A 19,230-nucleotide genomic window follows, 5' to 3' on the forward strand; every position below is an offset into this window, starting at 1 on the left:
GACAAAAACCCCTAATGCCCAAATTACAAATACACCTTTAATATTTTGCTGCATCTGTTCCTCTCTTATAGACAAAGAAGAATATTTCCAGCCTTCCCCCATCCCCTGACTTCAATATTCTTTACAATCTCTCCATCTATCTACTTCTGTCAGAGATATGCCCAGAGACCCCAACCAACACTGTGGCCTCAGCAAACCATAAAGTACAAAAGCAAGCACAGACGGCCAAAAGCACTTTATCATCCTATCAAAGCAATGTGCCTGGCCAGAGACGAGACAGCCTGAAGAGCAGCTAATGTCTGTATAGTAGCTAATGTTAACAATAAATTCACTTTCCCAGAGACATTGATATCTTTGTACATGTAATATTATATGAAACCGAAGTCTCTCCTAGAGTGTTTCCAAGATATTTGGCATTATCCTGCTGTCATAACTAGGGCTCCAATCTCAAGCTCTTCGTGCTGAGTGAGAAGCATGGAGAGTCTCAGATGCAGCCTGAAAAGCTTCAGGTGAGCAAACTGGGCATACCTTCCCTCCTCTCTTTTCCCCAAACACTTGGTTTTCAAAAGGATTTGCCCAAAGTGCTGTCTCTCATCCGTCAGCTAGTAGGCGCTCCACTAACTTCGGCTGAAGGTTTGACTCCAAGTGTGGAAAGGTTTCTCCAAATGTGGGGACTTGAGAGAAGGAACATTATCACCATGAAAGAAGGCAAGACGGTGCTGGAAGGATGACCCACTCAGAAAGAGATCTTTCCTTCGTACGTAGTCCAGTGACAGACATGGCATTAAATCAGCAGTAAGGAACAAATCCTTGTTTTACACTGCATTGGCAGTGGGTGGCAGGATTAGCAGCCAGTTAAACTATATACTACCCAACAAGTCACAGAGTGGCCCACATGGCTGCTGTACATTTACTCACCCAGTGCTTACAAACTGTGCTGCTCTTCCGCAACCTACCGACCCTTTTTTGTGTGTAAAGTTGGCAGGGGAATTATAAAGCAATCTTTATGTATGAGACAGGGGGCTGCAGAGGGAACAGGAGAACAAAGAAGCTTCCTTCAAAGCTATTCTTTAAAATAACTCAAATAGAATAAAAATAAATAAAATCATAAGGCAAAACAGAAATGCGACTGATGTAGAAAACATGGCCTGTGGGTCAGTGCTCCAACGACCTCAGTTCCTTTCTCTGCAACATGGCTCAAGAACAGCAACACTGCAGAATATATTAAAAAAGAATAACAAATTAACACTGCAGCCAACCTAGCCCCAGAATGCCCAATTTAGTAATTTTTAAAGCTCATCATCTTCGGCCAAAAAAAGTACCCAAACCCACACTCTTATTCAAATATACATGCTTAATCACTGCATCTCACTGTACAAAGTGCAAGCAAACCACACTGCCAGGCTACCATGACTGTGGACAGCAAAGGTAACAGCCTTCAATCATTATTAACATTATTTGGAAACCACTTCCCAACATCAAAATTCCAGCTAATTCTCTGTGTCTTTTCCTACACATTTCCTTCCCCACTTCACACAAGTTATCTCTCGGCTGAACTGCAGAGAGAAATGGAGGATTTTAAATTGAAATCAAAGAGCAGAATCTCAATCAATCAATTTCTTCTGCCCTTGACAGCGTGTGGTATGGACCGCTGTGGAGGAAGAATTGCTTAGCTTGGTGAAAAGGAAGATGGGAACTTGGTGTTTATTTGCATTCCTTCATCTCAAATTGTGGCTTTTGGGGGCATCAGCGATTTGCTTAAGATGCTGAACTCCTTGTTTTGAACAGCCTCTACAGTTTCAAGTAAGAGCATGATCTCTATAAAAAGCAGCTGCAAATAAGGTGGTAGCTGACTAATAAGATGAGAGGAGGAAAGGAGAAACCAGAGGAGCACTTTTCAAGTGAGCAGTCACACCCCCACACAAATCTTCTTTGGAGTAGCAGCACACGCCAACAAACGAGCAAAAAACCTTCCCGCTGGATGCGGGGGGGGGGACCCAACAGTGGAAAGCCTGAAGATATCCTTAGCAAGACTTGCTCATGCTTTACACTATGGTAAAGCAGCTTTTGAGTGCAACAGTGTGGGTCACAAGCTGTGTAGAAGCAGCCCAACCTTTTCAGGACCTCAATATCGATAAGGCACTGGCCAATTAAGTCAGAGGAAACAACTTCGCTTCAAAAAAAACAACTCAAGACTGAAGGCATGGTGAGGAGCAAGACTCCTCGCCACCTGGCACCGCTGCCCACCAAAGAAAGCTCCATCACAAAACCCAACACTGCAAAATCCTTCTCCAAGGGCTGCACTGCAATGCAAAGGAGGGCATTTCATTGGGAAATAGCACCACCTGGTGACTTCTGGCACTAAGGGAGAAGGAAATGGTCAACTTGGCCATACTGGGATGGGAGGAAAGGAGAAAGGAACACTGGCTAAATTGCTCAAGTGACTTGGGAACCAAGAGCCTGGGTAAGGAGGGAAAGAGGACTGCATGATGGAGTTACAAGAACTAGACAGCTGGGACAGACAGAGATGGAAAGAAGAACGCCTGAGCACCCTCCCTTGGAAACACGGGCATCTCCCACTACTGTTATTGCCTTGGGAGCCCTGCGTGACAACGGGCAGTGTGCAAGTAGCAAAGGCAGCTGCAAAGGGATGCCTGTATCCCACACATAAATTAGTGTACCATGAAAGGAAAAAAAACACCCAAGCCTGCAAAGTATCAACAATGTTATATGCCTCAGAGGGCCTTTTTTGTTGTTGTTCATTTTTAGGAGATCTATAGCTGTGCGACTTTATATAAAGTCACTACCACCCCAACAAGAATCATGCCAGTATTTGCTCTCTACTGATCATTGAACCATAGGACCCTCTTGACGGAGGCATAACACAGATCAGCAAGTAAACCTACCCTGCCAAATGCCCAGTAAATGATAAAAAAGCGTATTATCTCGCACTCCATGGTATGCTCTCCCATCTTTTCACTTCCACCACCCCAGTTCACCTTAATGACCTCTCCCTATTACTGGATTGCTGATTTCCCAGCTGAGCACTACCACAGATATTTAAGAATCACTTCATTTTTCAGTTAAGGAGGAGAAAGGAGAGCCCCAATTTACCATGGGAAAATCCCTACTGTGGTGCCACAGATGGGTAGTGGTCACCACTCATCCCCCACCCAACGAAGTAGGAACCAAGAGCAAACTTAGCAGATCTCTCCAGCATGTGAAACCTCAAGAGGGAGGAGCTAAATAAAGCTGAAGTAAAACAAAGAAAAGTTGCAAGCCCTGCTTTAATGCCTATGCAATTTTACTGAGAGCAATATCTGATTTTGGCAACTTAAATGGTCAGACTTTATTTTCTGGACAAACTTGGGAGACCTTCTAACATCTGCATACTGCCATCCTTCATCCTTTTCCTACCCACCATCTCAAAACATACATGCAGTCACAAAAATCCATTTGACGTAACGCCCTTCACACAACACAGATAAATTCCTATTTAAAATACAGTAAAAATCTGTGTGAGTAGTATCTGCTTAGGAATCCTGATAATCAGCCCTCAACTTTAAAGATTAAGTAAGGGATAAGTGCTAAGGAAGTAATTTACAAGTCACTGTACCTCACATTGTCAATGATAATGAGCATTGATTGCAGGGGCTGTTATCTCTATAGGCCATATGCGCACACACCAGCATAACAATCTGGTTAAATATCATTCATCATCATTGTGCAATGCAATGATCAGAAAAACTAAATTCAATTTTCAGACTAAATACATAAATAACCTGAGGCTTTCATAGTTCAGTAAACACATTAGGCAACAGCATCCTGACAAATGTTGTTTTTGAGTACAGTTTGGCAGCAAAAAATGGGATAAGCAATTCCCTGTTATTCTTTCCAAAGCAAATTCTTTTCCTAAGTGAACCTTCCCCACATATATTTGTGGCAGCTGAAACTTTCAAAATAGTGGTATGACGAGGAGATCATCTTTGACCTGAATTGCTGTTTGACAAATTTCTATTCATACTCCAACACCCTGTCTCTTCCATTGTCAAATCCCATCACCAGAGGCCATAATTTCAGAATACAGGCTTGTTAGTGTCACTTACTAAATGGGGGGGGGGGAGATTTTATATACCTGTCCCCACATAGAAGATATTCAAAATCTTCCACCCAGTCTAGAATTGATAATCCCAATCCAAACATTATAGTTTCATATCACAGATTGCCTACAGATCCCAAGAAAGTAATTTTCTTTCATTAAATGAAGGCAGTGGCTCTTACGCAACCAACTATATGCACATTAACTAGGTACAGCATTTGAGGAAATGGCTCTTGGTGTTCAGTTTACTATTTCAGTAATAGAAAAATTGTCCAGCGGTTGCCTGGAAAATTTGTAAAAGGGCTGAATTACCTTCAAATTTGCCCATCCAAGCTCAGTAAGCAACTCAATTCAATGTTCAGATTTTCCCCTTCCAATCTGTAATTACCTCAACCTGCAACTTATTACCACATTTCATAGCAAAGAGGAAGAAAAAAACCACGTAAATTATAAGTGCCAACTGAAACACCAGTTGAAAACTTCAGTCTTGGAGAAAAAAGAAAGCCTGATCCCTTCTCTCTTGCAGCAACAGGCGACAGAGAGGAAGGAGGTAGAGCTCCAGGGGGCAGCTATATAAAGACATTTCCCTTAACAAATGGGCACCAGCCTCACGGCCCCAGATCTTTCCTCCGAATTATAGGACTCCTAGTACAGGGTATGTCACCTACCAACAAGCAGAAGCAAACAACTTTTCCTTGCCTCTCTGCTGGCCAAAGGCAGCCAGACACCAGCAACCTTGAGCGGTTCAGGAAATGCCACACGGGTGGGACAGGGGCTAAGGATTTCGTTAGTGGTTTCACCGCCAAAAGCTCTCCCTCTGCTTATCAGTTCCTTTTTAGCTGATACAACAAACATGTAAAACCAGCAGTCTCTGATGACCATTGAAGGCCTGAGACAGTCTCCCTTTATCAGCAGCCTAAAGGTCAGCCAGCTGCTAACAGCATCTTCTTTACTCAGGCCTTTACCCCAGCCTTTCAAGCTGCAACAGGGTAGGTTTAGACTGGACATTAGGAAAAAATTCTTCACAGAAAGAGTGGTCAGACACTGGAATAGGCTGCCCAGGGAGGTGGTGGAGTCACCATCCCTGAACGTGTTTAAGACTCGTTTAGGTGTAGTGTTAGGGGATATGGTATAGGGGAGAACTTTGTAAAGTGGGGTTGATGGTTGGACTCGATGATCCCAAGGGTCTTTTCCAACGTAAATGATTCTGTGATTCGGAAACCTGCCTTCATTACCCTTCCAGACACATTACAGCCCGTGCCCTCCCCTGGGGCATCATGGGGAGATTTACTGGAATTTGCCATTATTTGTTATCTACAGTTAAATGTAGATAACATGTAGATGTACGTTATCTACGTGGATATTAAATGGTATCAAGGAGAGGTCTAAAATCCTTGAAACTGGGGGGTTCCATTTCCTGGATTGATGTGCACGACTGGGAACGGACAATCAGAGGCTTGCACAAACCTAATTCTGTTTTAGAAAATTTTTCACCAAACTATCATGTTTAATTAACTTAGAATAACAGTGATCTCATGCTCATTTCACTTATTGCCTGGATCTGAAGTTCTCCCTAATACAGTAAACATCACCACTTATTTTAAACAGCATCATCTAAGGACCCACCTGGTGCTTTCCCCTCTGTCACCCATGAAAGTAAACAGAAGAGTTGACAGCAAGCACAGTATAATAAAAGCCAGGGCTGAGTTTTTTATCTGTGGATTTACTGTGCACTGCTGTGAACCTACTGAGAGTAAAGCTATCTGCACCAAACAGGCTTGTAAAGGGAAGACATTATCAGCGCAAGGACACAACCCTTAAGCAGTTGACTTCTTGCATGTTTTCACCTCCCATTGATTTTAGCAGGAATCAAACTCAGCAGCTCCTACAGCTGGTACCGCTAGTGCCAGGGAATCCAACTTTTTAGGGAAAAGCCCTTTAAATGAGCAGGAACGGATTTTATTGCTGTTATTGTTAAGGCACCTTCCATCACAAAAACAACTAGGAAATAAGTATCGAAATTATAACTGACTCTCAGAAGAAAGTTTTGACGCACCTGGCCAATTTTTCTCATCTTCACTCAGAAACAGAGATCCAGAAATGGTCAAAAGCATACAGACTTTGCAAATCTCAATTGAAAACACGCTGGGAGCATTTCAAATGGCAATGCTGACCCATGAAGGTTCAGTACATTTAAGGACATCTCCTCAAGGGACAAGAATAGCTGGGTTAGAGAAAAGCAGGTTTGATCTTTCCCTCCAAAGCAGGAAGAACCTGAGCCACGCAAAGGGTAGACCTTAGGAGTCCCTCCCAGGAAAGGCTGTTGGGGTGTTAAACACGTTTTCTGTGTCACAGCCTGAGTGTTGGGACCGTGTGGGACTGAGCCCAAAGCTCCTGCAGACCCCAGGCACGGCAGAACAACAGGCATGGGGATTTTGGACAATGTCTGAAGCGGCTCACAAGACCCTACCAGACCTTCCCTTTCAGTTACCAGATCTGCAACAGAGTTCTTGACTGGTCAAAAGATACAGCTTAATTTAATGCAATGTAAACAACAATTCTGCAGGTTCAGTGGGACAAAAGTGTTTTGAAACAGAAATGAAACAATGCTAACTAAGACAAAGTTACAGTTTTAAAAGGAGAAAAAGAAAAAAAAAAAAAGGAAACTGAAGGCTAAAACCAAGGGAGAGGCGACCGGCATTTTTTCACCCCACCTTGTTATTTTGCATGTATCACTCCCTTCGCTGTTTTCCTCTGTGTGGTTTTCTGTTCCCTTATTCTCTGCTTCTCTTTCCCTCCCTCCTGCTCCCCTCCCATGTTCTTCGTTCCCTCCCACCGGTCCCCCACAACGCTCCTCTCATGTTTTCTCTCAGTTTCAGTCCTCCACTTCCTCCTCCGTTAGTCTCTTTCTTTATCACTTTGTTCCTCCAAATCTCCTCTACGCTGACTTTTACACCCCTTTTTCTACTGCTCATCGCTTAAACTATTTCTGAAAAATGTTTAGGGCTGTAGGGCTGCCACTCTCCTTCAGACAAACTTTTTTAATGTGGACTTATTCTACAGCTGCCAAAGGTTCATTCACTCTCTCTCTTTCTCCACACCAGCCTAAAGGAGGAGGCAAACCTAGCCATGGAACTCTGGACCCACTTAATTACCTGGTCAAATAAAGCACCATCTCCAAGGAGACTACCAGATGCTGAAAACCAAGCTGAGGTAGAACTGAGCTACTTTACCTGCGTTCAATGTTAAATGACAGGAGTCACTCAAGAGCTGTGTTATCTCAAATACTTAATTTACATAAACTTTTTATCTTTGTCCTCCGCACAGCACTGCGTTCAGCTGTGTATTAAAGTATACACTGAGCTTTAAGCTTGGGACTCAACTGACCCCGTTCAGCAAAGGCTGTACCCCTAAACACTGCTCAAGAGGGATTACCCCAATGCTTAGAATTAAACACGTGCTTAAAGACACTACCCCAAATTAGGGCTTCGGCAACATAATCTCAAATCAGTATTTATTTTATCTGGTTTTATACAGCTGCCATTTTTGTCACATAAAACATGCTCCAACTATCTGTCAAATGCCTAGGCATCATGGGTTTATTCTTTTCAAGCACATCCTGCAAGAAAAAAAAATAAAGAAAACATCCAGGGAGGATGGGGAGAGGGGGAATATCAAAGGACAAAATAATTGACACTGAAGGCTATTCACACAAACTGTACTCTGCTGCTGGAGTCCTAAGAGTTGAAGACATTAAATGGGGGGGGATAACGTTTAATTCCTTCATTGACATTCAAGCACACTAGGACAAAAAGTCCAACTTTCCTTGATTTTTCCACAAGAGCAATATCATCCAAAAAAAAAAAAAAAAGACAAATGCTGACTTAAGGGATAACGTAAGAGAAAACCTTGTCCGTAGCACACTCAAGAACTGAATATCCTAGAAGTAAGATTGTCTGCATAGTATTGCAAAGGTTGAAGTCAGCATGGATTATGCACCGTGAAGGCCTTCTGGCCTAAATGCGTCTGGAAGCTTCCTGTTCATATCAGCTTTAACAAGATATATTGCAAGTGTTGATTTTATGACTCTTAAAATAGATACACTTACATTTAGTACACTAAGGAAAAAAAAAAAGGGGGGGGGGGGGAAGAGGGAGATAATGAGCTTCCTACCCAATAAAGGGAATCTGTTCTTTCTCATTTCCCAAATTCCTCCAGGAATTAACCAACCACCGGATTTATACAGCCACAAAGTGGAAGTGTAACCTTACAGACTGGTAATGGTGTATGTCAGTCAGAGGTGGTTTTTTTAAAGTAACAAACGCTGTCTTAAGCAAACACAATACTTCCTTCCACAGACGGCAGAAGTTGCTGGAGATTAAAATTGTGAGACTGCGTATGGACAAACACCTCAAATTTTTCAGTTGTAATATGCTTCTAACTCATAAATTACTAACCATAGCGATAATGTACTTTCTCCCCCTTAAATCAAGTAATTAAAAACTAGTTAAAGTCTCAAGAGCCAAACTGAGCCTTGGTGTGACTCTACACCACGTTCCGGAGAGTCCTCCCGGGGATGCTTTTCACATCAGTCTTTGGGAAGCCCTGTGATCCCTACTACAGCTTCTCTGCGTTGGCACACACCAGATGTTGACCAAATACCTAAGGATTCCTCCTCTGTCGCTGAATTCCCAGCATCAGCCTCACAAGCCAGAAATAGGCACACCTGGAGAACACACGCAACAGCAACCCTGGCGACAAGGTCCCAGCTATTATTTACAAGCATCGGATAGAGAAGGTTAAAGCTACTCCAATGCCCACTGTATCTCACCGGTCACCAGTGAGCATGGGAGGACATGCAAATGGCTTCAGACACATCCCATGGGTGAGAAGCACAGCTTTGCTAATGAACCATTACATCCTATCAACACTTATTAAGGGGTTTTTTTTTTGCTGCAGGATTAAATGGGCCAAAAAAATTAATTTTTCAAAATTAAACCCACATTAGGAACCTCTTTAACTCACTTTGGTTCTGTAGACAGGCTTTAGAGCAAAGGCAAATCTGCCTCAAAGAGTCCCTAACCGTAGGTGAATTTCCGCAAGAGAAATTTTAATCATTTTAAAAGATTGCCCTTACAGTTTTTGGTTTTTTTTATAGTCCCCTGCAGTTGTGCCCAGCAGAGGCTGACGGGTCCAACCGGGACACCCAATGACGTCTGCAGCATCCTGTCACTCTGCTGACAAAGGAGGAAACAATAACTCGGGGACACAAAGTATTTAGTAGCTGGATTTCATGCACATGTACTTCCACATGTTGCCCAAATAAGAACATACTCCGTCCAAAACAAAAAGTGCAAGGCCGTAACTGCTCTACCCTCTCCTCCAAGAAACATAAAAAACACGCACTAAGTAGCATTTATGTTTAAAAATAGCTGGGTGAAAATAAAAAGCATTTGTTCCACGGCCTGTTGTTCAGCTTTCACGAGCGGCCCTGTGAGGCTGGAGACTGTAAATCAAACCACTGGCATTTGCTTACACAAGGCTGTGCTCCGAGCTGGCCTCCCATCCACCTCCGCTGGCGGCTTTCTAAAGCTTGGATTTGTCTTCTTGCGGTGGTGTTCAAAACTGCAAGCGTTCGCAGGAAGGGTGTATAAGATGTTTCAGAAGGAAACTGAAATGTCTGCCTTTCCTGGCGTACTACAAGTTGAGTTGAGATGGAATTTAAGAAATTGCCATTCACTTTGACCCTTATGCGGGTCTGTACGAAGTAGGTAGAGAGAAAAAAAAAAAAAAAAAGACACACAACTCCATGAGAATAATAACATCTTTTATTCTCATTTAGTTCAGGAGCACACGTCCCCATGGCAGTTCTCACACACCTTCTGGTGAGGGGCTGCAGAGCTATAGTTACACGAGCTGCCCATCAGCTGCAAACACGAGTTAGTGGTGGGCATGACAAGCCCTGACAAGAAGCAGAGCAGTGAAGGCTCTCCAGGAGAGTTAGGAAGCAGCAAGCACTCCTTTTCCTTCTCCCCCATCAGGCAGGGACACTGCCTGGACTGCCCAAGGACAAGCTGTTCCCACCCGTGTCCTCGTATCCCCCCTGCAGAAGGCTCCAGGGATGCCAGAGCGACCCACAACCAAGAGCTTCGGCCATGCCCGGGAGGGCTGCTGTGGGTCTGGCTCGCCAACAGGGCTGCAGAGCTGGTGGGGAGCAGCTGAAGCCACGACCCAGAGTAGGAAGCCCTCGGCTACTAGCCTGTGTGCCAGCATCCATGGCATGGGCAAGAAAACCGAGGAGCAGATACTTATTGATAGTATCCTCCAGATACTATCAATAACCGAGGAATAGATACTTACTGACCTGACATGCGCTGCCAGCTCTGGAAACAGCAAACGACCATTGCACTAAAAACAAGCTCCTTGGCGCTTCCAGGATAAGCTCCAAAAAAGAACGAGACCAACCCTGAGAGAGACTGAAACGCCCAAGAGGCACGCTACCTAATTTAGCCAGGGCAAACGCATTTGTTCCCTTCGATATCGGGATCCAGTAGACCAGAGCGAATGAACCCTCCCAGTTTCCCACCACCTTGCCCAACCCTTTTGGAGAGTAACTCCGGGTACCTCTGGGTATCCATGTGTTGGGCATTCAACTGGCCCCAGAGGCAGCTTGAGGAAAACACGAGCAGAGGAAGCCCCAAATCTCCAGGTGGAGGTGGAGATGATGGCGAGGAGGTCAACCCGCAACTCCAAACCACAGCCTTCCATCAACGGAGGTTGGGAACTGAGCACCTGAGCCACTGAAGCTGAGAAGACACGAGCTGCCCTGCGCTCAACTGCTTCTTTTCTGAGGCAGCACCTGAAACGTGGGGAAGTTGGGGTCAACTTTAGCAAACCTGCCAAAGCCAGCTCTGTTCCCTTTCAACGCACCCCTCAAAACCAAGGTGTGGGAAAGGAAAAAGATGGCACCAGCCCCGATCTCATCTGAACAGGGGACGCAACCATGAAATAGATATCATCACATCAACAGTGCCTGTAGGGCAAATGTCAGTTGGAAGAAGGTGCAGAAGGGAGACAAAAAGAAAAACTGACCATTTGAAAGCAACAGGAGCAGAGCTGTGGCTCCAGCCTCCCTGTAAAGGCTTCTCTCAGCAAGGCCTGGTGCCTGGTGCTTAAGAAATTTTATAAATAGTAAGACCATCCGGCCTGTGCACTTGCAGAGTCCGCACCACCCACACACCCAGCTCAGACACAACCCAACACTAGCAAAAATTTACCAGCACTGTAATTTGTAAACATTATCATATGCAAAAGCCCTGCAGGTCCCAAGGCCTTTGCCCATGAGCAGCTCAGCTAATGCCTCTTCTGCCTCTTTCTTAAACTGTGCTCCAGCTGCAACACACCTTATCAATAAGGCAAATTATCACCCTTGAAACAAGTCGTACCATCAACCAGAGTCTCAGAAAACATACTTTAAATGTAAATTAAAAACGGCCTTTGAATACGGCTTGACTTAAGCCGGTTAAAAGGAATCGCCTGATGAGAATGAGAGGGTTTTTCTTGGCCCCCCAACACATTCCTCACATCCAGAGTTTCTGGTTGATTCACACAGTCTGCCTCAGTACTGCTTCACTGAGTAGGGCTAAAGCTGCATTAATCTGTGTTTAAAAAAAAAAAAAAAAAAAAAGAGTTTATTACCGCTTCAACTTCTTTATTTTCGTAGAAAGAAAGAATTTACTTTTTTCCTCAGAATTACTGTAAAACAAGAAGTTCCACCATTTTTCAGCCAAATCTAAGAAATCAAAAAAGGGACTGAAGCAATGGGGTGGGGAACCCTAGAAAAAAAAAAACAAACCCAACGTAGTTTTATAGTGGTAACACTATAAAACAAAAGAAATAAATACAATTTGAGAGACAGTAAAGCTACAGCCTGCACATGATTTTTGGATGACAGCCGCAGCAGGGTCTCGTTCAACAGGCGAGTGATAAGCAGCAGATGGGAGCTGAGAGCTGGTTATCGGTGGATCGGGAGTCAATCCCATGCAATCCTCCCAGCAACTGGCACCAGCCACTGGGGTATTCTTTTGCTGCCCAGCTGATGAGTAATAACGAGCTTCCCCTTCAGAGGCTTTGCAGCTACTGAAAGTAAAACCTGCTTCAAGTCCTGCCTTCTCCTGCTTCAGAAAGCCAGCTTAGTTGTGCTGCTGGAAACGAAAGCAGAATGCGGCCTCCGCGCTCATCTTTTCCTAGAAGGATGTTCAGGTCATAACCCAGTCTACTCGCTTTTCTCAGCAATCCCACCCAAAATTTTTGGAATATATGAGTAACTGATAAAGTTTTGTAGATGCATCAGGAAAGCAGTACACATGAAATCCTGAATTCTGTTAAATTCTAATAAATTGTTTACCTACGTATTTAATGTCTGCATTGCAAAAAACCTGATTTAGACATTTAAACATTTTATATATCAATAGGAAAAGAGTAAATTAGGTTTCTGAACATACTTACTTACTGACACAAGAGAAAAGGCATTTCTCGCTTGCTATGTAACTGGAGTTTTATGCTATATTTTTCCCCCCAAAACCAAAATGACCGCAGTCCCTGTCTTTTTCAGTATCCTCGCAGGCTGTTCTTTTGAAAAGCAAAGCAGGGCAATGGAGTATGGAAATACGCACACGTAAGTGCAAGCTTTAGAGTATTCTTCACCGAGGAAGAACACAGAGAATACCATTTCCCAAGGAAATGAGGCATATGTAGTCATGCTAACCGTGTGTCTGGCTGTCTGCTTTTCAGTTCCCTGTGGACTTAAAATCATTGTCCAGTTTTACACATGATTTGATGTTTCACTTCAACGCGAAGAAATAAGCGGCTAGGAGAGAGACACAGATGAGGGCTCCTTTGATGGAAAGGCTGCAACAATGGACATTTCACACCAGTGACTCTACAAGACAAAGAGCCATGCAAAGTCATGATTCAAAAATTACTCTCATGATAGAGCTACTTGTTTACATAATAAACCATGAATGAATACGTAGATGATGATGAACCACTAACACGGAAAAATAAAAAACAATAATAGTTTAAAAATCGCTCATCAGAAATCACTTTTCTCAGAAAGATATTTTTTGGACAAAACTTTAGAAGGCATACATTTACTTCATCGGTACAATTTTCTTCTTTTCACAACCACCTTTGTCATCTGCGCTACTTTGGTCCCTCTTGTTCTGTTTCAGGGTACGGCACTGCAGCTGTGTAGCGTTACTGTCTTCAGCGGGATGCTCATCTTAACCTGTAGACCCCCTTGCACATATCCTATGAGAAATAAGGTCCTTAACTGCTACAACCCATCCCGGGGATGCGTTTTTGGTTTTAACAGCAGTGCTCCTATTTGGGTTGGGACATCTAAGCACTAAGAGCATTAATAATGACAAGCATATTAAGAGTCAAAGGAGAAATAAAATTGTTGTCTTTTATAAACACCAACACAAACGAAAAGATTCTCAGTCATACGTGTTCAGTATAATAGCTACATAAAGAAGAAGAGCGGGTACTTCAGCTTCGCATTGAAAGGTCTGACACACACATACACTCTGCTACAGGAATTTGTTCTCCATCCGCACAGAATCCAGACCTTTACATTATCATAGCATGAAGACAGGAAAACCAGAGGTATTTTTCTCCTGAAGAAAACTACTATCATATTCCCAATTACTTTAAATATCAAACAATTCTGAGCTCATTTCCACTGCCTGCACATGCAGACACTGCACATGGAGGCGCACGACATCTTTTAAGGTAATAAACTGCTACCCGTACCTAACAATTGGGATCCAGCTGTGGTGAAACTCCTGAGGAAACCTCCTTCTCCTCCACAGAGGAAATGTCACTCCATTTTACAAATGCAGGCTTAACAACTTCAGACAGTATTTTCAGACTACACGCCAGCAGAACGCATGCCAGCAAATGACTTCTTACGAGCAAGAAAATGGAAACACAAACAGGAGGGTGAAGAAGCGAAGTCTCAGGCAAGGAAGGTGTAGGCATTATGTTTGGGGAAATAACTTTGTACAGTAGGGGCAGTTAAGCTCTGGGACATAACCCTGGGGAAGAGATAAACCTTCATCGTGAGGTTTTTTTAGGAACAGGCGAGACAAACATATGTCAGGTAAGTTATAAGAGGAGCTCTAGGGCTAAGGGATGACCTCCAAGTCTCTTCCAATCCTAAATCCTTTGGTCCTATGATGAACACTCACAACATAAAAATGTAATAAACAAAAACAAAAGGAAAGGAGTAATGGAGATCACTTTAGATGGCAGTTAGCAAGCCACCTCCCAAAGTCTCTCTGAAGGGTTGTCAAAGTTTCCTCAGGAAGTGACAAAGACGAGAAACTTTGCCTTAGTCCTCGACCTGGCAATCTCCTCTGGTTGCCACACACAATTATGTCAGGACTTGGCAGAGAGCTGTAAATCGCTCCTCCAGCCTGCATCAAGAAAATGTTGGGAGCCAAGGCACATGGCACTCAGCACCCACAGACAGATTAGGAAACCTGGCAGATCTTCCCAGCCGCACGCCCGGCCATGTTTCAGCACTGGAGCATGGCTCAGGAACACACCAGCCCCTCTCCGTCCCTCCCTCCTTCACCCACTCAAGAGGGTGACCACTCAGGACAGAAACATCGTGCAAGCCAAATGGGAGCTGCAGTTCATTTCGCCACATAAACTGAGCTGCAGCTAAAACCTGCTCAGCCCCAGAAGCAGGTGGTACCTCTAACACAGGGACAGCTGCTGAGAACGATGAACAGACCAGCCCAAGAGACCGAGAACAGTTTGGGGTGACAAGACAGGACTTGGAGCAGATGCTCAAGCATCTTCCACGTGCAGATACCTCGCTGCCCAGCAGTGGTGATTTCCCAGGTGAAGTAGTTTAGGAGCAGGCTTGAGGCCACTTGCATGGCAACATGCTCAAGAGAGCTATTAAAATTGCAGCTCCATAGCTCTTACAGCTAAGGCTGCGAGGCGCTGCACAATTAGGCAGGCATCCTGCTCCTGACAGCCCACAGAGAGCCGGAACCATCTCTCCTTAAAGAGCATTGCCCTCCCAAATTCACAAACAACAAAGCTCCGCAAAGCCTGCCTTCCAAACTGACTCACACCTAGCCTTGAGCTGCCCCAAACTTCCTCTCTGTCGTTCTCTTGCTGGTGTCTCCTTCAACTCCTACAAACCCCACGACCATCCCTGTGCTGTGCACGACTCCAGGCTGCTCCGAATCTCCCATCACACCCAGAGAGAGTTTTAAAAAACCCGAGCTGCTCTGGAGGAGGAGGAGGTGAAACGCAGATACCCCAATCGCAGTTACGATACATTTACGTTGAAAATTAAAGGCCAGGTTCCCTCCTGTGCTATAGCGTGACCCAGGCAATGCAGGGGACACATCTGAGCGCTGATAACTGACTCCCCATCTCCACTGCAACGGCTCCTGCGCAAACGCTGGCCCTGGGGTTCCGAGTTAGCTTACAGGGGCTGGCAGCGTGGAGCACAGCTCTGGTTTTCCTCTTCCCCTCTCTCCTCACCCTCCCATCTAGACCCTTCACAGACAAGTAGGGCTTCAGAGCTTGCGGAGAAGCTGGCTCTGAAAACATTGCACCAGCTGCAATTTTTTCCCTCGCTGGCAAATTCTGAGCTGGCAGAAAGAGCCTGAGCCCAGACCCTTTGCACAGCTGAGGGCTGCAGACCATCAGCGATCCTCCTGTCTGATTTAGAGGTGCAATCTAGGGCCTTGTTCAGAAGTGGGCAGGGACGCAGGTTTACAAACCAATTTAATCCCTAATTTCTAACAAGGATAGGAACTCGTCCTGGGACTTGGACATGCCAGACTCAATTACCAGGGGACCTACTAGATAGAATACCAATTCACCCTCCAGGACCTGTTGAAAACTGTTGAGATTCCTTTTGGTAGACCTGAAAATATATTTTTGGGTTATCAAAACCGATGCTTGCACTTGTTCACACAGACAGGTACAGAATCTCTCTGTTCTGGAAGTCTGTCTGAGCTTCCCGAGGGGGTGTGTCATACGAAGGAGTCCTTGGGAAAACAGAGCATCAACCTCCATGGTAAATGAGATGCCTACGACCAGTAGTAGATTGTTTTCTAGGATTACACCCTATTAAAACTCAGGAAGGAACATCTCACTAACTACTATAACTACAGACACTTAGATCTTCCTAAGTGTTCCCACTGCCACCCTATCATTTTAATGAATCTACATAGTAATTGCATACTCCTAGTAACACAGAGCTGCTTTATAGATTTCTTTTCCTGTTTTAAAAGAAGTAAACAATTGTCTTCCAAAACCTCCAGCACATTTTTATGTTACAAAACAGCAATAAATAATGGGCGAAAGGAATGTCATTCCACAAGACACTTCATCTCTATAAAATTACAGGATTTTCTACTGGGGAAGAAAAATAAAGACATAGCCACATATTCTACCACAGACTCCTCAGGTCTGTATAAACCACATTTATTTTGTCTCTGTACTGTTTTAAAAGTTGAAGGCAGGAATTTTTACTGAGAAAGGAGGAATGGTCAACTACAAAATAGTTCGGGTTAAACTCTCTAGTGCCCTGGCACCCTGTCCTGGTACTTACTCCAGGGCAAGGGACACACTCCTGCTGGGGTACGTGTCAACATAAATCAAAGAGAACTGGGGTGCCTGCATTTGTTTGGTTTTTTTAAACTGTCAACTCACTTGTACTGCATGAAAGAGAATTAACTCTGAAATGCCTTCGTTCGTCCTTTTCTGAATGTTTATGGAGATCAGGACCTAAAGGCAGCCGAAGGGCAACGAAGCTGGTGAGGGGTCTGGAGAACAAGTTTTATGAGGAGCAGCTGAAGGGGCTGGGGTTGTTTAGCCTGGAGAAAAGGAGGCTGAGGGGAGACCTTATCGCTCTCTACAACTACCTGAAAGGACATTGTAGAGAGGAGGCAGATGGTCTCTTCTCCCAAGTCACAGGCGATAGGACAAGAGGAAATGGCCTAAAGTCACAACGGGGGAGGTTTAGACTGGATATTACGAAAAATTTTTCCACTGAAAGGGTTATTAAGCATTGGAACAGGCTGCCCAGGGAAGTGGTTGAGGCACCATCCCTGGAGGTATTTAAAAGGCGGGTAGATATAGTGCTTAAAGATATGGTTTAGTGACGGTTTTTGTCAGAGTTGGACTAGATGATCTGAAAGGTCCTTTCCAACCTAGGCAAGTCTAGGATTCTATGATAATTTGAGACGTTTGGGGGTTTTTTGTTTTTTTTTTTTGTTTTTGTTTTTTTAATTAAGTAGCCATGCTCTGTCAGTGACTGTCAAAAGAGGTGGCCCTGTCCTCCCCGCGGTGTTTGTACCAACTCGGTGAGCGCCTTTTGCCGGGCAGCGGGGGGGGGGATAGGGGGGGACGGGGCCAGGCGCAGCCGAAGTGCAGAGCTAAGCACATTGCTGCTCCAGATGTGAACACACGGCGCGCACACGGGGTCGCCAAAAAAAAAAAAAAAAAAAAAAAAAAAAAAAAAAAAAACCAAAAAAAAAACCAAGGCAAAAGAAGGAAAAGCAGTGGCAGAAAGGGCATTCCTGTAAGGGGCCGAGCGAAGGAAGCTCTGAATAAACCCAGGCGAGTAATGAAACGAAGCGCCCCGGCAGCACATAGGGGCACAGGGAGAAGGAGCCCCCCCCAAAGAAGGTCTCGGGGCTGCCGCTTCCCCCCGGTTTGCGGCGGGGGCTCGGTGAAGCCAGGGCTGGCCAGTGACAAGATCCGAAAGCCCGCCGAGGGGGTGGCGGGCTGCAGAACCCGCCCGGATCCCTTTCGGGGCTCCGGCACCGGACAAGGGTTGGGGGGGGGGGGGTGGGGGGGGGGGCAGCCACCGCCTCCCGCGGCCGGGGAAGAGCCGGCTCTCGGGCGGCGACGGCCCCCGCTTAGGAAACGCTTTTGGGGGGGGGGGGGAGGGGGGGGGGCGCCCCCCAAAGAGACCCTCTCACTCCCCCTCTCTCCCCCCCCCGCAACCCGCTACGCCCTTCTCGCTTTTAAAAAAGTTCAGAAACAAGACAAAAACAAAACAAAAACCCCACCAAAGCCTCCCCCCACAGGCCGGTGAGCGGTGGCCAAGTCTCGCCGTGGAGGAATTCGCGGCGGCCGACCCCCCCCCCCCCCCCCCCCCGAAGCCTCCCCCCTCTCCGGCCCGGGGAGACGCGGCGCCCTCCGGGAGCGATGAGGGGGGAGGTGGGGGGCTGGAAGTGTTCCCCTTTCTAGCGAGCACCCCACCTCCCTCAGCCCCCACCGGGAAAGGAGAAGGAAGCGGGTGTCCGCCCGTTGCGTGTGTGTCCATGTCGTCCCCCCCTGGGGTCCCCTCTACTCACTCCAAGCAGACACACTTTCAGCTCGCGTATCGCCATCATCTGCCCGGGGCCCGACCGCTCCGCATCCCCCGGCCGCCGCCGCCGCCGCTCCGCACTGCCCCGCCGCGGCCCGGCACAGCCGCCCCCCCCCCGCCCCCAAACCACCCCCCCACACACCGGGGCCGCCCCCGCCGCTGCCGCCGGTCACATGCGCGCGGCCCCGGCCCCGCCTCGCGCGGCCCGCCCCCGGGTCGCGGGTGCCGTGTCCCGTCGGCGAGAGACCCGCAGCTGGGGCACGCGCGCGCGGGCGGGCGGTTGGAGAAGCGGGATGTGCTCGGCGCGGGGAACGCTGCGCCCCGGAGCGGGCGGTGTCGTGCGAGGGGCGGTGTAAATGGTGTAAATATTTGCTGTGGCGGGAAAAAAAAAAAAAAAAAATAAAGGGGGGAGGGAAGGGGGGAGACTGCCCCCTGCCCAGGGCTGCCCAGCGGCTTGGTCCCGCACGCCGTGTGCTGGTCTAGGGACAGGGTTTGGGTTGTGAGAGGTCTGCGTCCATCTACCTATTCTGAAAGAGCGGCTCCGTTTCTACCCAATGCTAGTAATAACCATCTCTTATCAAAACGGGCAACCTCAGGTTGACAAGTAGGGCTGCACCCCACACATCCAAAAGTCACGGTAAACACTACATAATGTTGGGAGCAGTCCACCCAAATCAGCGGGGTGTGTGTTGTAACCACTCTTCTCTGCTCCCTG

At 46.2% G+C, this 19,230-nt stretch overlaps 1 protein-coding gene across 2 annotated transcripts in view; it reads right to left on the reverse strand.

The window, feature by feature from the left end:
* Window positions 1-18,625, reverse strand: part of RAB31 (RAB31, member RAS oncogene family) — a 64,703-nt gene extending 46,078 nt beyond the window's left edge. Inside the window, exon 1 of one of the 2 annotated variants that reach the window (XM_063326535.1) lies at window positions 18,502-18,625. In XM_063326535.1, the coding sequence (XP_063182605.1) occupies window positions 18,502-18,540 (39 nt within the window). In that variant the 5' untranslated portion in view covers window positions 18,541-18,625. Of the gene's footprint in view, window positions 1-10,723; window positions 10,945-18,501 lie in introns of those variants that run through there. The other variant, XM_063326536.1, reaches the window with a different exon arrangement.
* Between the last annotated feature and the right edge of the window lie 605 nt (window positions 18,626-19,230).

This window comes from Chroicocephalus ridibundus, chromosome 2 (assembly GCF_963924245.1).
Source record: "Chroicocephalus ridibundus chromosome 2, bChrRid1.1, whole genome shotgun sequence".
In the NCBI taxonomy this organism is placed as follows: domain Eukaryota; kingdom Metazoa; phylum Chordata; class Aves; order Charadriiformes; family Laridae; genus Chroicocephalus; species Chroicocephalus ridibundus.